This window comes from Mobula hypostoma, chromosome 10 (genome assembly GCF_963921235.1).
Source record: "Mobula hypostoma chromosome 10, sMobHyp1.1, whole genome shotgun sequence".
Taxonomy (NCBI): domain Eukaryota; kingdom Metazoa; phylum Chordata; class Chondrichthyes; order Myliobatiformes; family Myliobatidae; genus Mobula; species Mobula hypostoma.
The window spans coordinates 124,404,996-124,426,881 of NC_086106.1; the positions used below are offsets into that span (position 1 = coordinate 124,404,996).

General features: G+C 43.1%; 1 protein-coding gene across 4 annotated transcripts in view; it reads right to left on the minus strand.

Annotated features, from left to right (window-relative positions):
- The window catches only part of aff2 (AF4/FMR2 family, member 2), a 711,233-nt gene that overhangs the window by 59,716 nt on the left and 629,631 nt on the right, over positions 1-21,886 (minus strand). For all 4 annotated transcript variants that reach the window (XM_063061151.1, XM_063061150.1, XM_063061152.1 and 1 more), the window contains exons 10-12: positions 18,492-18,654; positions 13,915-14,922; positions 4,235-4,359 (exon numbers count right to left, since the gene is read on the minus strand). In XM_063061151.1, coding sequence (XP_062917221.1) covers positions 4,235-4,359; positions 13,915-14,922; positions 18,492-18,654 — 1,296 coding nt within the window. The remainder of the gene's footprint in view (positions 1-4,234; positions 4,360-13,914; positions 14,923-18,491; positions 18,655-21,886) is intronic.

Here is a 21,886-nt window from a genome sequence, read left to right on the forward strand (position 1 = left end):
AGATTATAAACTGGCCTGATGGAGTCAAGGAAAGACACTTTTATTTACAAGTAAAGTACTTTAAGTTACAATAAAAAATATATAGACAAGCTACAGATTTCTGTAGCATTCATAGCTTGGGTCTGAACTACTTTTACATTTGTTAGGCTGTATTTTACTGATATATTTATGTGCATTTGAGTTAATTCATAGATTTCCTCCACGTCTAATTGTAAATTTTCGGTACATTTTTTTTCTTGCTGGTGGTTTGATGTTTATCGCTCGAAGCTTTTTGTATGACGCTTGGTTCCGCGGTTGAACACTTCTCCCCCACACTTTTTCTTGCTTAGTAGAGTTTTTTTTTTATTATGACCAAAAATGTTTCAATCTTTAAAATAATGTTTTTTTTTCTTGAGACATTGTAAGTGTTGTTTACTTTGATGTACGCGTGTTAATTTTGGATAATAATAATAATAAAAAGATTTGAAAAGAAAGATTTATTTATGTACTTGCTATCTTGAAAGTGCTGTATGTATGTGCCTTGTGCTGTGTGTGACTGTTGGTACTGTATTATTCTCCTTGGCCCTGGAGTAAAGATGTCTCGTTTGGCTGTATTCATGGGTATTCATATATGATTAAATGACAATTAAACTTGAATTAAATTGAAATTAAATAATTAGTGCAAAAATGAGAGCAAAAATTGAGGTAGTGCTTATGGTCCATTCATAAGTCTGATGGCGGAGTGAAAAAGCTGTTACCAAAACATTGAGTGTGTGCCTTCATGTTCCCATACCTCCTCATTGATGGTAGCAATGAGAAGGGGACATGGGTGGTGAGAGTCCTGAATGTTGGATATCGTCATCTGGAGGCACATTTTGAATGTACAGTGGCAACAACTGTATTGTCGCACCATAGTGCCACCAATTTTTTCATGCTCAACTGTGGCTGTTTGCTTAATTAATTTATTTATAGCATTTCAACATTTTTGATTAAAAACTTTTAGATAAAGTTAAACCTTAACTGTCCATCTGTAGTTATCTTGCTTTGAAACCCTGGTAGGTCATCCCACTGGTGGGTCTGAATCTGTGTGTGGGTTAGGATGGTGGATTTGAGTCCCTTAAAAATTTTAGCGAGCTGGTCCCAACTTGCTGGGAATTTCTAGCGTCTGGGGGGGGGGGATGTTTTTGTGGGAGACTCTGCTTCATTGGGCGTTTGACAGGGCTTGGGGTGTTGATGGGACTCCAGCAGGTTTTGGTGAGGTGCGATCTGACTGGTTGCGTCGCCACCTGGCGTGGAGGCTCCAATGCGCAGGGTTCTGGGAGGCTGCGGACTTGGGCGGCTCCGTCACGAGCACAACTCTCCCACTATCCAGGGCACCTTCAGGGGGTAGTGCCTCAAGGAAGTGGCATCCATCCCTAAGGAACCCCATCCAAGACATGCCTTCTACTGGATATAAAAGGAACAGTTAGGAGACTCTTAGTTGGCCCGGATGAAAGAAAAATGGAGGGCTATGTGGGTGGGAAGGTTAGATTAACGGTGGTGGAGGTTAGCAGGTCAGCACAATATTATGGACCGAAAGGGCCTGTACTGTGCTGTTCTATATTCTATGTTTACATGGGGATTCATGGCAACTCATTGTCCCATAATCACCACGCCTGATATCAGCCTTTTATCAATTTACATATAACATTATTTGAATATAAATTTCACATCTGCAGGTGGTGAGATTTAGATTATTGTTTATAGATCAATAAGCCAGCAACGTAATCAACAGGCAACCATTAGCAGTAGTGCCCTGAACTCTATACACTGTGTTCATTTCATCTGCTCATCTTGCCTCTCTCGGTGTGGGTGTGGGTCCAGACTAATACTTGTTACAGCAACATTTCCTGCCAAGGATAATTGCTGCATTAAAATCATTCCAAAATCTAATTATTTGATCACTTTCCAAGTGCACAGTTCATTCGTAAATAACTTTCTGGATCTAGTCTTAATGACTGCCATTAATTTTCCATAAAAATGTACGTTTTTAATATCATTACTCAAAGTTATTCAATCTCTGATGGTTGGACAATGAAAATCTCTTTTAACAGGGCTAACATGGAAATTTATTGCCTGAGAATGGGCCGCAAGAACGAAGTGCCCTATTTTGTTAGGGGTTTGAGGAGATTTGGTATGTCATGAAAGACTCTTGCAAGTTTTTCCTGGATGCATTGCGGTGAGCAATCTGACTGGTTACATCACAGTCTGGTATGGAGCCTCCATTGCACAGGATTATAGAGTCACAGAAGAGTACAGAACAGAACCAGTCCCTTTGGGCTTTCTAGTCTGTGCCGAACCAGTTAATCTGCCTACTCTCATCGACCTGCACCGGGAGTAAAGCCCTCCATACCCCAACTATCCATGTACCTATCTAAATTTCTCTTAAACGTTGAAATCGAGCTTGCATGCACCACTTGCACTAGCAGCTCATTCCACACTCTCACGATCCAGACTGAAAAACTTTCCCCTCATGTTCCTCTTAAATTTTTCACCTTTCACCCTTAACCCATGACTTTGAGTTCTAGTCTCACTCAACCTCAGTGGAAAAAACCTGCTTCTATTTACCCTTTCTAACCTGCTCATAATTTTGCATACCTCTGTCAAATCTCCTCTCAATCTCCTACTTTCCAAGGAATAAAGTCCTAACCTATTCAATCTTTCCATATAACACAGGTCCTCCAGACCTGGCAACATCCTTGTAAATTTTCTCTTTCAACCTTATTTACATCTTTCCTGTAGGGAGGGGAGCAAAACTGCGAACAATATTCCAAATTAGGCCTCACCAGTGTCTTATACAACTTCAACATATCATCTCATCTTCTGTACTGAATACTTTGATTTATGAAGGCTAATGTGTTGAAAGCTTTCTTTATGACCCTGTCTGCTGTGACACCACTTTCAATGAATTAATGGACCTGTATTCCCAGATTCTTTAGTTCTACCACACTCCTCAGTGCCCTACCGTTCACTGTGTAAAAGCTACCATGATTGGTCCTACCAAAGTGCAAACCCTTGCACCTGTCTACATTAAATTCCATCTGCCATTTTCCATCACATTTTTTCAGCTGGTCCAGACCCTGCTACAAACTGATAGTCTTCCTCGCTGACCAATACACCCCGAATCTCGGTGTCATCCGCAAATACGCTGACCCAGTTAATCACATTATCATCCAGACTGTTGATATAGATCACTGGTTTTCTTTCATATAAAAACAATGCTGAATTTATATTGTGTTTCTGGTCACTGCTGCTTCCCTGATGCTCTGTGCCTATGATGTGGCTGCAAGAAAGTTTTTCATTACACCTGTGTATACAGGCACTTGAACACATGACAATAAAATTAACATTGACTTTGACTAATTCTCAGTTGTAAGATTGTCAGAACCTGTCATCTCAACACTATATTCTGTATTCTGTTTTCTTTTATCTACTTCACTGTAATTATATACGCCATGGTCTGCCTGGGGACACACAAAACAAAATGTTTCTCCAGGCAGCTCAGTGTATATTTTTTTTATTAATTTATAGACATACAGTGTGGAATATGCTCTCTCAGCTCTTCAAGGCACGCCACCCAGCAATCCCCCAATTTAATCCTGGCCTAATCAGGGGACAATTAACAATGAGCAATTAACCTACCTCCTTGGACCATAGGAGGAAATTGGAATACTCAGAGGAAACCCACAGAGTAACGGGGGGAGCGTACAATCTCCTTACAGAGTGGCAGGAATTGAACCTGGGTCGCTGGCACTGTTTAGAGTTGTGCTAACCACAATGCTACCATGCTGCCTGGGGCAATAAAGTCAAGGATGTAGTAGTTGGGCTGTGCAAGACACAGGTGAGGCCTCACTTGGAGTATTGTGAGCAGTTTTGGGCACCTTAAAGGATGAATTGACATCAGAGAGTGTGTTCAAGCTGACAGGAAAATGAAAATAACTCAAATAATCAAGCATTACAACAGTGGTGTGCAAAAGAGCATCTTGGAATTTAGCACAGATCAAACCTTGAAATGGATGGGCTACAACAGCTGAAGACCACGAATGTACGATCGTACAGAAGGTACCGAATAAAGTGGCCACTGAATGCATAGCCTAGGCTTATTAGAACTCCCAAAATGTTTTTCAATCTGTTTCTGTTCACGTGACGATAATGAACCAGAAAAGATAAGGTTATACGTGGGCAGGAATGGGTGATAAATTTGGAAAGTGCTTACTCTTTGTTGCTAAGGACCTTGTGGCTGGAAGCGGATGAGCAGCTGGCCGGGAGCAGCATTGGGGCTGGGGACTCCTTCTCTGTGTGCTGTTTCTTCAGTTCACAAAGACCTTCTGTGTTCTCCATCTGTGGAAAGGAACAATGCATCATAAAGGAGGCCATTTTGCACCTTGACAATTTCCTGGCATTCCATTAGCCCAGGGGCTTCCAACCTGGGGTCCGCGGACCCCTTGCTTAATGACATTGGTCCATGGCGTAAGAAAGGTTGGGAACCCCTGCATTAATTCAATGTTCAGGCCCTAAGCTGGGGGATGAACATCAAATTATTGCAGCTAAATTTCAGACAGAAAAAAAATGGTCATAAGTTTACAGAACATAGAATAGTACAATAGTACAATGTTGTGTTGACCTTTTAACCCATAAATCAATTTAACCAGTCCCTCCATTTTTCTTTCATCCATGTCTCTTAAATGCCACTAATGTATCTGCTTCTAACACTAAACCTGGAAGTGCTTTCCACACAATTACCACTCTCTGTGTAAAAAGTCTAATTCTGACACCCCCCCCCCATACTTTCCTCCAAACATCTTAAAAAAAATTGTCCCTCATATTAGCCATTTCCACCCTTGGAAAAAAATATCTTTATTAATTGTGGTAAATTTGTTTCTGGAGAAAACTACAAAAATAGGTTTTGCACCTCTTTTAACACATTTAAATTATGTCCAATGGGAGCTTTGCCTTAGAGACTATTGATTTAAGATAAGATTTCTTTTAAGATTAACTTTATTTGTCACATGTACATCGAAGCATAAAATGTATCTGCAGTCTCTTGTGTCTGTGAATTTACAGCCACTGAGGCGAGGGAAAAGGGGGAGGATGGGGAATGATAGCTGGAACTGTTGTAATCAAAACTAGCAGATAATAGATTCAGGAACAGATTTATTTGGTGGGCATCTCTGGATTTAAACTGCAATACATCAGCCCTCATGAAACACATTTTCTCTCTATCTATATGTACAGTATATTCTATTGCCAAAGTTCAAAGCAAATTTATCATCGAAGTAGATATATGCCACCATACATTTTTTAAATTTTAATTTTAATTTAGAGATGCAGCATGTTAACAGTGTCTTCCAGCCCAGTATGGGCCCACGCTGTCCAGTTGCATCCATGTGACCAATTAACTTACTAACCCGTACATCTTTGGGGTGTGGGAGGAAACCGGAGCACCCAGCCGGAACACGCACAGTCATGGGGAGAACATACAAATTCCTTACAAACAGCGGTGGGAATTGAACCCAGGTGGCAGGCACAGTAATAGCATTTTGCTAACTGCTACGCTGCTCTGCCACCCCTGAGATGCTATCTTACCCTGAGACTCATTTTCTTGTGGGCATTCATAGTAGATCAATGAATCAATGAAAAACTACACACAAAAAAACGACTGACAAACGACCACTGTGCAAAAGAAGACTCACTGCACAAATACAAAATAAAAAACTAATAGTAATAATGCATAGCAAGTAGATAATGCTGGGAACATGAGTTGGAGAATCCTTTAAAGTAATTCCATAGGTTGTGGAATCAGTTCAGTGTTAGGATTAGTGAATTTATCCATGCTGGTTCAGGAGCATGAATGGTGTAAGGTAATAACTGTTCCTTAGCCAACACACACACAAAATGCTGGAGGAACTGAGCAGGTCACACAGCATCTATGGAAATGAATAAACAGTCAATGTTTCGGGCTGAGACCCTTTATCGGGACTGGAGTAAAGGATGAGAAATCAGAGTAAGAAGGTGGGTGGAGAGGAGAGGAAGGAATACAAGGTGATGGGCGATAGGAGAAACCGAGAAAAGGGAAGGGATGAAGTAAAGGGCTGGGAAGTTGACTGGTGAAGGAGATAAAGGGATGGAGGAGGAGGAATCTGATAGGAGAGGGTAAAAGATCATTGAAGAAAGCAATGGAGGAGCAGCACCAGATCAGGGTGAAGGGCTAGTATGGAAAAAAAGGGTGAGAGAAGGAAACAAGAATGAGGACAGGTGAAGGAGAGGAGGGGGGAACAATTACCCAAGTTTGAGAAGTCGATGTTCCTGCCATCAGGTTGGAGGCTACCCAGATAGAATATAAGGTGTTGCTCCTCCAATCTGAGAGTGGCCTCATGGACTGACATGTTGGAACTGTTCCTGAGCCTGGTGGTGTGGGACTCAAGGCTCCTGTACCTGCTTCCTGGTGGCAGCAGTGAGAGGAGAGCATCCCGTGCTTTGGGCAAGCAGTACTAGGTATGCGTGCCTCTCAGACTAACGTAAAAGATTCACAGATTGCCACCAACAATTTAATACTCAAATGGTAAGAAGTTTGTAACATGTAAGAAGACTGAACTGATTAGTTATTATTATTATTTTCTTTTTTTTGTATTTGCACAATTAATGGCTTTTGTGCATTAGTTGTTTGTGTATAGATTTTCATTTATTTTGTTGTTTTTCTTTTATGTACTGTGAACATCCACAAAAAAATGAATCTCAGGATAGTACATGGTGAGATAATTATTTGATTTAGTTATTATTTATTGAGATACAGTGTGGAATAGGCCTTTCTGCCCTTCGAGCCTATGCTGCACAGCAATCCCCCGAGTTAACCCTAGCTTAATCACAAGACAACTTACAATGAACAATTAACCTACCAACCAGCACATCTTTGGACTGTGGGACAACTCGGAGCACCCAGAGGAAACCACGGGGAGAATGTGCAAACTCCATTTAGGCATCAGAGGGGATTTTACCCCGGTTGCTGGTACTGTAAAGCGTTGTGCTAACCACTACACTACAATACCATCCTAAATATATGTACTTAGATATTAAATTGAACTGTAATCTTTGAACTTTGAAGATTTTTACATAAATAAACCTTGGAAATATATCCCTTTACCTCTGTGTGCCTAGTGCATTCTGAAGACATTGCAGCTTGGTTATGTTGACACAGTTGTCCCAGGCAATTTTGGGAAAATTCCCTAAATAAGCATATGGTGGCTTACTTTATTTGTGAATGTGAGGAACACTCATTACAGACTTACCTGTTCGCAAGAACTCTGAGGTATGTTCCCTGTGTTGAAACAGGAGCCACACGAATCAGCCATGTTCCTGTAATTAACTGTGGCACTGGATAATCTCCATTGACAGGAGGGGGCAAGCAATCTCACCTTGCTCACCATCCATTCCCTGCTTTCACTTTTATTATTGGACCGGAAGAGACGATTCAGCTCAGACAAGGACCTGTAAGCACACTGCTCTCGTTGCCCAGCACGAGGTGCAATTACGAAGAAAACACAGCTGCACCTCTACTTCCTCAGGAGTTTGTGGAGAATCAGCATGACGTCTGTAACTTTCATCATCAGTCAGGTGCCTTGCCGTTTGGCGTGGGCGATCACGTCTCTCCATCCATCTCTCCATCTATAACTTCAGAAAACCTTTATTGATGTGTAGTGGGCAGTATATTGATTGGCTGCATCACAGCCTGGTATGGAAACACCAATGCTGTTCAATGGAAACTCCTACAAATGGTAGTGGATATGGTCCAGTTCATCAGGGGTAAGCCCTCCCAACCACTGAGCACACCTACATGAAACATTGTCGCAGTAAAGCCGCATCCACCATCAATGACCTCCACTACCCAGGATATGCTTTCTTCTCACTGCTGCCGTTAGGAAAAAGGTACAAGGATCGCAGGACTCACGCCTGTCACTACACCTTATTCATCAGGCTCTTGAACCAGTGGGGATAACTTCACTCAACTTCACTTGCCCCATCATTGAAATGTTCCCGCAACCCATAGACTCACCTTTAAGGACCCTTCATCTCATGTGCTCGATGGTTGAACACCCTAGTTGGGCGGTCTTTCATTGATTCTGTTATCGTTATTATTTTATAGATTTATTGAGTATGCACACATGAAATTGAATCACAGGGTTGTACATGGTGCCATATATGTACTTTGATAATAAAACTTAGTTTGAAGTTCTTCTGGGAAATCAACGATGAGAAACTAATACTGGCTTTGTAAGTAATTTCCAAATTTTCGTAAATGAAAAGCTCTACCTTGGTCAGCTACTTAAGTAACTCATGGTCCAAGTGTAACATAACTCCATTCCCTCACCTTTGTCACAAAATCCTCAGTAGATTGAACTAACACAGATCTGTCGCTAGTGTGGCGGTCAGTGTAATTGCTTTACAGCAGCAGCTATCACCAATCAGGGTTCAATTCAAAACGGTGACTGCAAGGAACTTACACGTTCTCTCCCTGACCACATGGGTTTCCTCCAAGTGCTCCGATTTCCTCCCACATTCCAAAGATGCATGGTTAGCGTTAGTAAATTGCGGACATGTTATGCTGGTGCCAGAAGCATGGCGACAATTGTGTGCTTCCTCTAGCACAATCTTCGCCGGCAACACACCAGAGAAATGTTGAAGGAACTCAGCAGGTAAGGCAGCATCTATGGAAATGATGTCTTGATGAAGGGTCTTGACCTGAAATGTTAACTGTTTATTCCCTTCCATAGATCCTGCTGGACCTGCTGAGTTCCTCCAGCATTTTGTGCGTGTTGCCTCGGATTTCCAGCATCTGCAGATTTTCTCGTGTTCACTGATTTGATTTAGCGCTAATGACATACTTCACAGTATGGTTCGATGTTTCGATGTACACGACAAATAAATCTGATCTGATTTTAATTGTCAGTAGGAATTAGAAATTCTGTTATACAGTCATACAACAACAGAACAGGCCCTTCAGCTCAGTGAGTCTCCGCTGACAATCAAACGAAGTTCAAAGTTCAATTTTATTATCAAAGAATGCATACCATATGCAAATAGAAACAGAGCTGGATTGGCCAGACCTTGAAGAAGCCAACATCACCCGGCAGGCATTAAAACGGAATTCCCAAAGAAAGAGGAAAAAGGGACATCCAAAGAACACATGGAGGAGAAAAATTACACGATGGGGACACTCCTAGTCCACTCTCCAGATACTGGCTCAGAACAGAGGATGATGGGCGCAGGAGGTCATCGATGGCCTATGCTCCATTGGGAGCCAAGGGCCCAAGAAGAAGAAGAATACCACCATATAAAACCTTGAGATTCATCTATTTATTTATTTATTAGAGATACAGCGCGGAATATGCTCTTCCAGTCGTTTGAGACATGCCACCAGCAATCCACCAGTTTAACCCTTGCCTGATCATGGGACAATATACAATGACTAATTAAATCTACTAACCGGTATGTCATTGGACTGTAGGAGGAAACTGGTGTACCCAGAGGAAACCCACACATTCCACAAGGACAAACTCCTTACAGAGGATGCCAGGATTGAAATCTGAACTCTGATAACCCTGAGCTGTAATAGCCTGGCATTAACCACTACGCTACTGATGATCATCCTCTTGCATGCACCAACAAAACAAAGAAAAACAATAGAATCCATCTATTGACACTCGCCACTTTATTCTTCCGAATGGTTTCCATCAACTCTCTTCACATTCTGTCACTCATTGACACAGATTAACTCACCAACCAGCACATCTTTGAGATGCGGATGGAAATTAGAAAACCAGGAGTCGTTTCCTATGGGGAGAATGTGCAAGCTCCCCACAGATAATGGCAGAGCTCAGGATCGAACCCTTGTCTTCAGCTGTGAATAAACCGCTCTACTTGTTATGCCATTGTGCCACACATCGTTCTTCAGCACTCACAGATTTTTGGGGGACAGAATTTCAGATTTTCACTACTCGGTGCTTCACTGGATCTAAAATTCAGCAGTGGTTTGTTTGGTAATTCAAGATCTGTGGGCAAAACTATTATTTAACTGCCCATCTCTGATTACCCTTGAGAAGCTGGTGGAGACGGTCTTCCTGAACCTCTGTAATCCTTGAGATGTGGGTCCACCCACGACGCTGTTGCAGAGAGAGCTCCAGGCTTTTGACCTTGGGATGGTGTGTGGCTTGGAGGGCAAATTCCAGCTCAGAATGAGAATTGGATTCATCGTCACTGACTCCAATGATGTGAAATTTGTTGCTCTGTGGCAGCAGTTCTGTAAGTTTATTTATTTATTGAGATACAGCGCGGAATAAGCCCCTCTGGCCCTTTGAGCGCGCTGCCCAGCAATCCCCCGGTTTAATCTGAGTCTAATCGAAGGGCGATCTACAATGACCAACTGATAGGTCTTTGGAACGTGGGAGGAAATCGGAGCACCCGGAGGAAACCCATGTGGCCACGGGGAGAACATGCAAACTCCTTATAGGCAGTGGCAGGAATTGAACCCCGGTCACTGCTACTGTCGAGTGTTGTGCTAACCACTACACCATCGTTACACCCTAATTATGTATACAAACAAATAGTATACACAAACAAGACAAGGCAGCGGTATTTCTCTGCAGTGCCTTTCCCTCTCCTGACAGGCACTCACAGTTACCTGCCTCCCGCAACTTAGGTGCTTATCTCCCAGCAGCTCTTATCTATCATGTCCTCATTCTTCCGAAAGAGCCGTAAGTCATACAGCCGTTGCTCTTTAAAGAGCCCAAGTTGGATGCACTTCAGGCAGATGTAGTTATCAGGGAGGCTGCTGGCCTCCCAGAACTCCCACGTCTGGAATATTGCGTTCATTTCTGGTCACCTCATTAGAAGGAGGATGTGGAAGCTTCAGATAGGGTGCTGCCTGGAGCAGAGAGCATGTCTTATGAGGATAGCTTGAGGGAGCTAGGGCTTTTCTTTTTGGAGCAGAGGAGGATGAGAAGCCACTTGGTAAAGATGAATAAAATGATACGAGGGAAGTATAGGGGGACATCAGAAGTAGGTTTTTTACACAGAAAGTGGTGAATGTGTGGAACGCACTGCCAGGGGTGGTGATAGAGGCAGATATATTAGGGACATCTAAGAAACTCTTCAACAAGCACATGGATGATAGAAAGATGGAAGACTGCACAGGAGGGACGGGTTGGATTGATCTTAGAGTAGGTTGAAAGATCAGCACATTATGAACCAAAGGACCTGTAGTGTCCTGTCCATGTTCTATCTTCATGTTCTGTTCCACTCAGAAACCTGAAGGTAGAGGGGAAGTAATCTTTCCTGAATCATTGCTTTTGCTAACTTTGTCCTAGCCAGTAGATATCGTAGGTTAGGAGTCTTAATTTATTCTGTAGGTTATTAGATTATTGCTGATTCTTCTTCTAACATGGGACAGGCTCTTCACGTCAACCCTGTCAAAGCTCCTCCTCATCTTTAGCATTTGATTCATTTGAATACCATCAATCAACCTATTCTTATCTTTTGCTTAATCCATCAATGGCAAAGAGAACATTAGATGTTCATTCCTAATTAACTGGGAAGGTGAAAGAACTTTGAGTTTCAGTTGACTTTGAAGGAACTTTCCAAAGATGTATGGCTAGGGTTGGTGAGATGTGGGCATGTTATGTTGGCACCAGAAGCACAGCGACACTTGTGAGCTGCCCCCAGCATGACGATTGATGATTTGATTTGACACAAAAGTCACATTTCACTGTTTTCGGGGTGACTTAGCAGCTAGTGCATCGATTTACAGCGTCTGTGATCACTGATCAGGGTTCATTTCCTGCCACTGTTTCTACATTCTCCCCAAAACTGAATGGGTTTCCTCTGAGTGGTCTAGTTTCCTCCCACAGTCCAATGACATACAGGTTAGGGTTAGTAAGTTATGACCAAGCTATGTTGGTGCTGAAAGCTTGGTGACACTTGCAGTCTGCCTCCAGCACATAATCCGTCTGTGATGGGCCTTGATGTATGTCAGACCATAAGATACAGGGGCAGAGTTTGGCTATTTGGCCCACTGAATCTGCTCCACCATTTCATCATGGCTGACGCATTTCCCTCTGAGCCCCAAACACCTGCGTTCTCGCCATATAGCTTCATGCTCTGAATAATCAAGGGTCTGTCAATCTCTGTCTTAAATGATGCATTTCACCGTGTGCTTCGATGTAGGCATGACAAATAACGCTAACCTTTGTCTTTAAGTTCATTGTACCCTGGTGCGTAAGACAATAAACTAAACTGAATTTGAAACAGCACTGATTTTTGAGTTTTCATTCTAAATGTACTAAAATTAACTTAAGGTCGTGCTGTCGCCTCACAGGGACCTGGTTTCAGTCCTGATGCCTGGTGCTGGAGTGTGGAATTTGCACACTCTGCCGGTTACTACCTGAGCTTCCTGCAGCTTTGTAAGTGAATTGGCTGTCCTCCCCTCTAGCTTGTGTGGAATGTCCAGGGGGATTTGTTTGCACAGGGAGAATATGTTACGGGGTAAGTATTAATGATGGAATGGGATAGCTCCAAAAACCAGTATAGACTCAAGGGTTGAATACCATCCTACATGTAAAAGGATCTAGTGCTTTTCTGGCTTATATGACGAATAAAAAAAAGTCTTCTTGGGCTTCCAGCTGGGTACAGGTATTGATTTTAATATGTTTTGATGACAGCAGAATTAGTCATTAAAATGCTGGTTAAAATGTACACCTGTACCTGCTGGAAGCCCTAGAAGTGTTTATTAGGCTCCTTTACGTCATAAAAACCAAAATATATCAGCAAATTAAGTGAGACCTGAACACACATTTTTCATGTTTTTGCACTGCAAGTAAGATACCTGCTGAGGTAGCACAGGATGTAAAAATGGCAGAGAGTTGTGGACACAGCTCAGCCAGCCTCCCCTCTATGGACTCTGCCCACACTTATCATTGTCTTAGTGCAGCAGCCAGCATAATCAAAGGCTCTAACCACCCAGGGGTGGCAGGGGTGGAGGTCCCTCCACTAGTCTGCAGGTCAACAGTTGGCAAAGCTTAGCAATACCTCCCTGCTCCCCCCACCAACCAGGAAGCAGGTGGCAGACGGTCGTATGCAGAGCTGGTGCACATCATGTCCTGGTTAAGTGACCACTGACGCTGGGCAGACAATCTCTAAGGAGTATTGATAAAAGCTGGAGTCACCAGTCTTGTAAGTTCTCTGCCCAGAGGCAATGGAAAACTACTTCTGTAGAAAAATTTACCAAGAACAATCACGGTTAAGACCATAATCACCCACATCATAGGACACGGCACATAATTGACATTCTTTCTTCACCACTCTTCCACTGGGCAGAAGATACAAAAGTCTCAAAGCATGTACCACCAGGCTCAAGGACAGCTTCTATCCAAAGTTCAAAGTACATTCATTATCAAAATATGTATATATTATACAACTTTGAGATTCGTCTGCTAATAGGCAGCCATGGAGCAAAGAAACCCAAAAGAACACAATTAAAAAGAGACTGTCAAACACTCAATATGCAGAAAAAAATCAAATCATGCAAACAATAAATCTATTGTTAATAAGAATCTTGAATGGACTCCTTATACAATAAGATGGACCTCGCTATCTACCCCATTAGATCTTGCACCTTATTGGTTTCTGCACGTTCTCTGTGTCTGTTACAATTTATTCTGCATTGTTATTATTTTACCTTGTTCCGGCTCAGTGCACTGTATAATGATTGGATCTGTATGAGCAGAGTGCAAGGCAAACTCTTTGTGCTGTATGTCAGTATGCGTCAATAATAAACCAACATCCAATCCCAAAAGCATTGCTTCATTCTCAGTCCTCAACTGAGTTAATCTTGGTCACATGTCTCACCTTGTGTTTCCGCTTTGTTTTAATGGCGTTCTTGTCCGTCACTGGTGAAGGGGGCTGGTAGTTGTGTTTGCTGTTGGGTTGTCTAACCTCTACCTTGTTGGGCACATTCTCTTCCACTGCCTGTCCAGGGATCCTCGACAAAAGGCTGAGATCTAATTTCACCCAAAGAGATTTGATCTCCTCGTAGTCTCTCAGTGGGGACAGCAGTTCATTCTGCGGGAGCGGGAGTGGAGAGAACGATTGTTCATCCAGATCGACGGTCCCTTGCTCCAGGGTGGTGTTGTCCATACAGATGCTGGCACAGCTACTTGGGATGCTTATGCAGTCTTTGGGTTTTACCGAACTGCTAGCCGCAGTGGGAGGAGCTGCCACTTTCCCAGCCGCGACCTCCTCTTGGTCTGTGTGTGAGTCCGATGAGTCAGTCTCCACAAACTCCCTTGACTTAGGCACAATCTTACCAGGCACACGGTGTTTCTTTTTGTCCACAGTGGCCACCGCGGTACTCCGCGGTTCCTTGCGGGGTCCGGCCTTGGTGCTGGCTGCTTTCGCCTTGGCCTTGGGCTGGTCGGACGAGCTTCCCCGCCCATCCCTGTCTTTGGGTGTGCTGGCGGAATGGTTGGGCCGGAGCCAGGCATCGGGAGCCTCCGTGCTCGGGGTACGCTCCACCTTCCTGGGCTGCGACTTGCTCGTGGTCCTCTTGGGCGGAGCGGGCTCGTTGTGGATGGGAGACTTCTGCTTCACCAGCTTCCCCTCCGGCACTTTCGGAGTCGACCTTGGCTTGGCTTTCTCCCTGACAGGCCCAAGTAGGACCCGATCTTTGGAATCCGGCTGAGGCAATGGAAGAAACTGTTTCCCTTTGATCTGAGCATCGATCTCCTGGTTGCTCTGGGACTGGGAATCACTCAGTACCTCACAATCGGTCTGGCTGTTGATGATGGTCTTGCTGTGGGAGGTGACCTTGTTGAGCCATTTGTCCAACTGCCACTTGTTCGTGGACGGTGGTTCAGGCTGGGGAAACAGAGAAAAAAACTGTCAACAAGAAATCATAAATCACATTTATTATCACTGAACTGAACTAAACTGACCATTCCTACACTGTTTCAATGTGGTTTATATTTTATACTCTGTGTTTTTTGCTTTTTTTTCTCTGTGAGATTTGAATTTTTTTCACCTTAGGTGTTTGATGGTTTCTTTGAATGGGTTCCACGGTGTTTCTTTGTTTCATGGTTGTCTGTGGGAAGACAAATTTCAAGGTTGTATACTGCTTACATACTTTCGTAATAAATGTACTTTGAATCTTTGAATAATGTGAAATCGGTTGTTTTTGTGGCAGTGTATGAGAATGAAGGGAGACTTGATAGAGGTATACAAAAGACTGAGGAGTATAGACAGGGTAAATGCAAGCAGGCTTTTTCCACTGAAGTTGGGTGAGTCTTGAAACCATAGGTTTAGGACAAAATGTCAAATATTTAAAGGGAATCAGAGGGGGATTTTGGTGATAAGAAGGCATACAGGAGGAGGGAACGTCGACTCAGACCATGAGAGTTCAGCGTCGGGCATTTTCATGCCTTACAAGGCACAGATTGGAAGTCTGTGTGGGGCACCACTCCTTGCACAGACACTGGAGCAATGTGTGGTTAAGTGCCTTGCTCGAGGACACAAACACACTGCCACAGCTGAGGCTCGAACTAGCGACCTTTAGATTACCAGAGGAACACCTTAACCACCTGGCCACATGCCCAACACAAACAGGCATACAGGAGTGAGATATATCAGCTGGTTGAGTGGTATCACAGCAACAACCTTACACTCAACATCAGTAAGACCAAAGTACTGGTTGTGGACTTCAGAAAGGGTAAGACGAGGGAACACAAACCAGTCCCCATCGAGAGATCAGAAGCGGAGAGAGTGAGCAATTTCAGTGGTTGTCAGTGTCTCTGAGGATCTGAGCTGGTCCCAACACAGATGCAGTTATAAAGAAGGAAAGACAGCAGCTATCTTTCATTAGGAGTTTGGTTTACACCTAAACCACACAAAGACTTCTATAGATGTATTGTGAAGAGCATTCTGACTGGCTGAATCACTGTCTGGTATTGGCGGCAGGGGGGAGGGGAAACAACTGCACAGGATCAAAGTAAACTGCAGAGAGTGGTAAAGTCAGTCAGCTCCATCATGGGCACTAGCCTCTGTAGTATCCAAGACATCTTCAAGGAGTGGTGCCTCAGAAAGGTGGCGTCTATCATTAAGGACCCCCACCACCCAGGACATGCCCTCTTCTCATTGTTACCATCGGGAACGAGGTACAGGAGCTTTAAGGTACACACTCAGTGATTCAGGAACAGCTCTTTCACTCTGCCATATGATTTCTAAGTGGACATTGAAGTCATTACTCACTACTTTTTTTATCTCTGTGTTTTTGCACTACTTATTTTAGTTTCCACTTACTTCAAAAAGGCAACCATTATACCAGTGCCTAAGGAAAATAAAGTGAGCTGCCTTAATGACTATCGCCCAGTAGCACTCACATTATAGTGATGAAATGCTTTGAGTTGGTCATGATTAGACTGAACTCCTGCCTCAGCAAGGACCTGAACCCATTGCAATTTGCCTATCGCCACAATAGGTCAATGGCAGATGCAATCTCAATGGCTCTTCACGTGTCTTTAGACCACTTGAACACCTATGTCAGGATGCTGTTCATCGACTACAGCTCAGCATTTAACACCATCATTCCCACAATCCTGATTGACAGGTTACAGAACCTAGGCCTCTGTACCTCCCTCTGCAATTGGATCCTCAACTTCCTAACCATCTTTAATTTTGCTAATGATACAACTATTGTTGGTAGAATCTCAGATGGAGACGAAAGGGCGTACAGGAGCGAGCCAACTAGTGGAGTGGTGTCGCAGAACAACCTGGCACTCAACATCAGTGAGACGAAAGAGCTGATTGTGGACTTCAGGAAGGGTAAGATGAAGGAACACACACCAGTCCTCATAAAGGGATCAGAAGTGAAGGGAGTGATCATTTTCAAGTTTCTGGGTGTCAAGATCTCTGAAGACCTAACCTGGTCCCAACATATCGATGCAGTTATAAAGAAGGCAAGATGGCAACTGTTCTTCATTAGGTGTTTGAAGAGCTTTGGTATGTCAACAAATACACTCAAAAACTTCTACAGATGTACCATGGAGAGAATTCTGACAGGCTGCATCACTATCCAGTATAGGGTGGGGGAGGGGTGGTTACTGCACAGGACCGAAAGAAGCTAGTCATAGTCTTACTTTATTGATCTCAGGGGAAATTGGTTTTCGTTACAGTTGCACCATAAATAATTAAATAGTAATAAAACCATAATTACTATTTATGCAGAGGGTTGTAAATTTAGCTGGCTCCATCTTGGGTACTAGCCTACCAAATACCCAGGACATTTTCAGGGAGCGGTATCTCAGAACGGCAGCGTCCATTATTAAGGACCTCCAGCACCCAGGGCATGCCCTTTTCTCACTGTTACCATCAGGTAGGAGGTACAGAAGCCTGAAGGCACACACTTAGCGATTCAGAAACAGCTTCTTCCCCTCTGCCATCCTATTTCTAAATGGACATTGAACCCTTGGACTTATTTCATATATATTATTTCTTTCTTTGCACGATTTTAATCTATTCAGTTTATGTACACTGCGATTGTTTTACTTGTTTATTTATTATTATGATTATTATTATTTTATTTTTTTCTTCTTCTTCAATATTATGCATTGCATTAACTAATGCTGCTGTTAACAAATTTCACGACACGTGCCGGTGATAATAAACCTGATTCTGATTCTGAAATTAACTACTTAATAGGCATATATACAGTATACTGAATGTAACTGAGTTTTTTCTCTATATTTACTTATTGTGTATTGCAATGTAGTGCTGCCTCTAAGTCAACAAATTTCATGATATATGCAGTGATATTAAACCTGATTCCGATTCAATAAGAAGGCAGTGCGAGGGTGGGACAAATTGCCAGCAGAAGTGGCGGACAAGTGTCCGATTGCAACCTTTAAATCTGGATAAGTAAATAGACGGAAGGAGTATGGAGGACTATGATCCAAATTGTACTAGGCAATATATCAGTTTGCAAAGGACTAGATGGGCTGAAGGGCCTTTTTCTCAATGACTCTAGTGTTCATGGGATCAATGACTGTTCATAAATCTGATGGTGGAGGGGAAAAAGCTGTCTCTGAAATGTTGAGTAAGGGTACCTTCTGCCTGATGTGAGAAACAAGATGGTGAGGGTCATTAATAATGGTTACACTATATTAATGCATCAAACTCTCCCTGGATCAGTCCCTGCTGTACCACTCTTATGGAGGGCTAAAGTTGAAATTCGGCTTGAATTTGGACTGGTAATTGGTAAATGGTATGTTACATTTGCAGCGTGCAAGTGTCTAGACCTTACGCGAGAAGATAGGGAAATGGGTTTGAGAAGGGTAATAAATCAGCCATGATGGAATGGTGCAGCAGACTCCATGAGCTAAACGTCCTAATTCTGCTGCTATGTCTTATGGTCGTATGGACTGTACTTTCCATACCTCCGGTGTTGCATTGCGGGAAGCCTCGTTGCATTCACTGTCGCTGGAGCTGCTTTCGCTGTCTGAGTCAGACTCCGAACTGCTTCCGGACTCGCTTGAGCTGCTGCATCCACCGCTGGAATGGCCGGAGGCTGTGCTGTGGGAATTCTGCAAAGCACTGGTGCTGTCAGGAGAAAGACGAAACTTAATCGGGTTGACTGCATGTTTCCAGGTGTTCTTAATATTTTCACTTTGTAGAACCAAAGAAAACTGGTTAGAATCAAGATGTGTGTTTAAGCAACTTGCAACGACAACCATAGTCAGAGTGAAATGTTGTGCTGAGAACCATTTCAATTTTAGTTCATCATATTCATTGTCAAGTACAGTATTTCAGGCTTCCATCAACAGCCAAAAGCAAAGTGGGTTGTTGAGTCAAAGAGCAATACAAGATGGAACCAGGCCCCATAGACAAGCTCATCCATGTTCAAGTTCAAGTTACACATACATGTATACAGATAAACAAAACAGTGTTCCTCTTGGGCCAAGGTACAAAATGCAGTACATGTAGTCACACACAGCACAGTACTGTATTTATCAACGTGGAGCAGAAAGCTGCATATCACAAGTCCTGACTATGTGACCACTGACGTCAGGCAGGCAATCTCTTAAACGGTATTGATAATGGCTGGCGTCACCCATCTTATAAACACACTGCCCAGAAGAAGGCAATGGCAAACCACTTCTGTAGAAAAAATTGCAAGAGCAATCATAGTCATGGATAGAGAAAAGAATAAGAACAGCAGCGTGAAGGGTGGGGGTGGGTGTGGGGAAGGTGCCTCACCACAGGCAAAGTGAGGGAAGGCCAAAGCTGATTAGAACTTCTCAGACTGAAGATAGTTGGAAGACCATGATCGCTCACGTCATACCACATGGCACATTTTGATGATGATGACCATCTATGTATGTATATATTCAGGGATTTATGTACATAAAGCCATTACTCCTTCTGCCAAGGATAAATCAGTTCTAGTTGTTTGCTACTACTTGATTGCAGGGACTACTGCAAAATTATGAGGGGTATAGATAGGGCAAATGCATAGGCTTTCTCCACTGAGGCTGGGTGAGGCTAGAACTAGAGGTCATGGGTTAAGGGTGAAGAGTGAAAAATCTGAGGGGAACATGAGGGGGTAACACCTTCACTCAGAGGGTGGTGAGAGTGTGGAACGACCTGCCAATGGAAGTGGTGGTTGGAAGTTCACTTTCAATATTTAAGGGAAATTTGGATGTCCATAAGTATGGAGTGCTATGGTCCGGTTGAAGGTCGATTGGAGTAGACTGAAATGCAATGCTTGGATAGGAGAGGTGTGGAGGGCTACAGTATGGGTACAAGTAGATGGGACTAAGCAGAAGATCAGGTCAGCACAGACTAGATGGGCCAAAGGGCCTGCCTTTACGGCACTCAATTTTCAAATGGTAAATGGTGACATGTACGAAAAATGGTGATCATGTTAATTTTGCCTGGAATATTAAATTTGCATTGGGTTATCATCTTATGTATGTATAAACTCCGTGGCCACTTTATTAGGTAGACAGTACGCCTACTCATTAGTGCACATAACTAATCAGCCAATCATGTGGCAGCAACTCAATGCACAAAAGCATGAAGACATGGTCAAGAGGACCTGTTGTTGTTCAGACCAAACATCAGAATGGGGAGGAAATGTGATCTAAGTCAGTTGGTTGAGTGGTTGTTAGTGTCAGACAGGCCAGTTTGGGTGTCTGAGGAACTGCTGATTTTCTGGGATTTTCATGCACAACGGTCTGTAGACTTTACAGAGAATGATGCAAAAAGTCAAAATAAACATCCAATGAGTGGGGGGAAAACATCTTGTCAAAGGAGAATGACAGACTGGTTCAAGCTAACAGGAGAAATAAGCACAGTTACAACAGTGGTATGCAATGTACAACACGTTGAACCTTGAAGTAGATGGGGCTACAGCAGAAGATCATGAACATAGAGAAATACACTCAATGCCACTTCAGTAAGTACCTGCTGTACCTAATAAAAAGGCTACTGAGTGTATATAAAGCCACAATTTCCTATGCCAAGGGGAAAAAAAACCATTCAGTTTATTTGCTACCACTTGATTGCACTGACTAATGTAAAAATTGGAGCACGTTCACTTTTGCAGAGATGAGATCAAGCTGTCCAGTGCAATCTGAGGGGCATTTATAGCACAATTTCCCCGATTGCACCCGAAATGGTAATTTTACCACATCACCTGCTGCCTTCATTGTCAGCCTTTGAATTTTGCTTGGCTGTGTAAGTCACGGGAGTGTCATTCATCTGTACCACAGGCTGAGAGATATAGCGCACAATCCCAGAATACAGTAAAGTTGAGCTTTGCGCATTTGGCTTCACTGATAATTCCTGAACCTTGTTAAATTCATTCCTACTGTTATTTTGTTGTAATTTAATCCCATGTGGCATCCATTAACAAACCCTTAGGTGTACCTCAGATTCTGCAGATGCTGGAAATCCAGAGCTACACACACAAAATGCCGGAGGAACTCAGTAGGTTAGGCAGCATCTATGCAAATGAATAAATAGTTGACTTTTTGGGTTGATGGTGTGAACATCGATTTAAGAGCATAAGAGATAAGAGCAGAATTAGGCCATTTAGCCCATTTCATCATGGCTAATCCATTTTCCCTCTCAGCTCCAGTCTCCTGCCTTCTCCCTGTATCCCTTCATGCCTGGCCAATCAAGAACCAAGATTCCTCCAACTTCTGGTAATGTTTCCCTCTCTTCTTCAATTTCCCACTCTGCCCCCTTCCCCTTATCTCCTTTCTTCCCCTGGTGCCCCTCCTCCTTCCCATTCTCCTGAGGTTTATTTTTCTCTTATCAGCTTCCTTCTTCCCCAGTCCTTTACCAATTCTACCTATCACCTCCCAGCTTCTTATTTCATCCCCCCTCCTCCCTCCCACCAACTTGGCCTCATTTAACACCCTGTCCTCCTTCCCCCTCCCACTTTCTTATTCTGGCTTCTTCCCCCTCCCTTCCCTGTCCTGATGAAGGATCTTGGCTCAAAGCATCAATTGCTTATTCACTTCCATAAATGCTGCCTAACCTGATGACTTCCTCCAGCGTTTTGTGTGTGTTTTTCAAAGTCATTTCTCTCACCATGAAAATCAGTTTACCTCAAGAAAACTCAAAGAGAGCAATCCATATTGTCCGTGTTTTCTGTACAACCACTTCAGTACAACTCTGCTGTTATTAAATGATCTTCAACACATCATTTACTATAATCTTGTGATAAATTGCCTTGAAGAATAATTTCAGCACTTTCAGAGATCATAATGTGCAATGACTTGCCTTAAAAATCATTAAACTTCTTAATATATTAAATTATTGC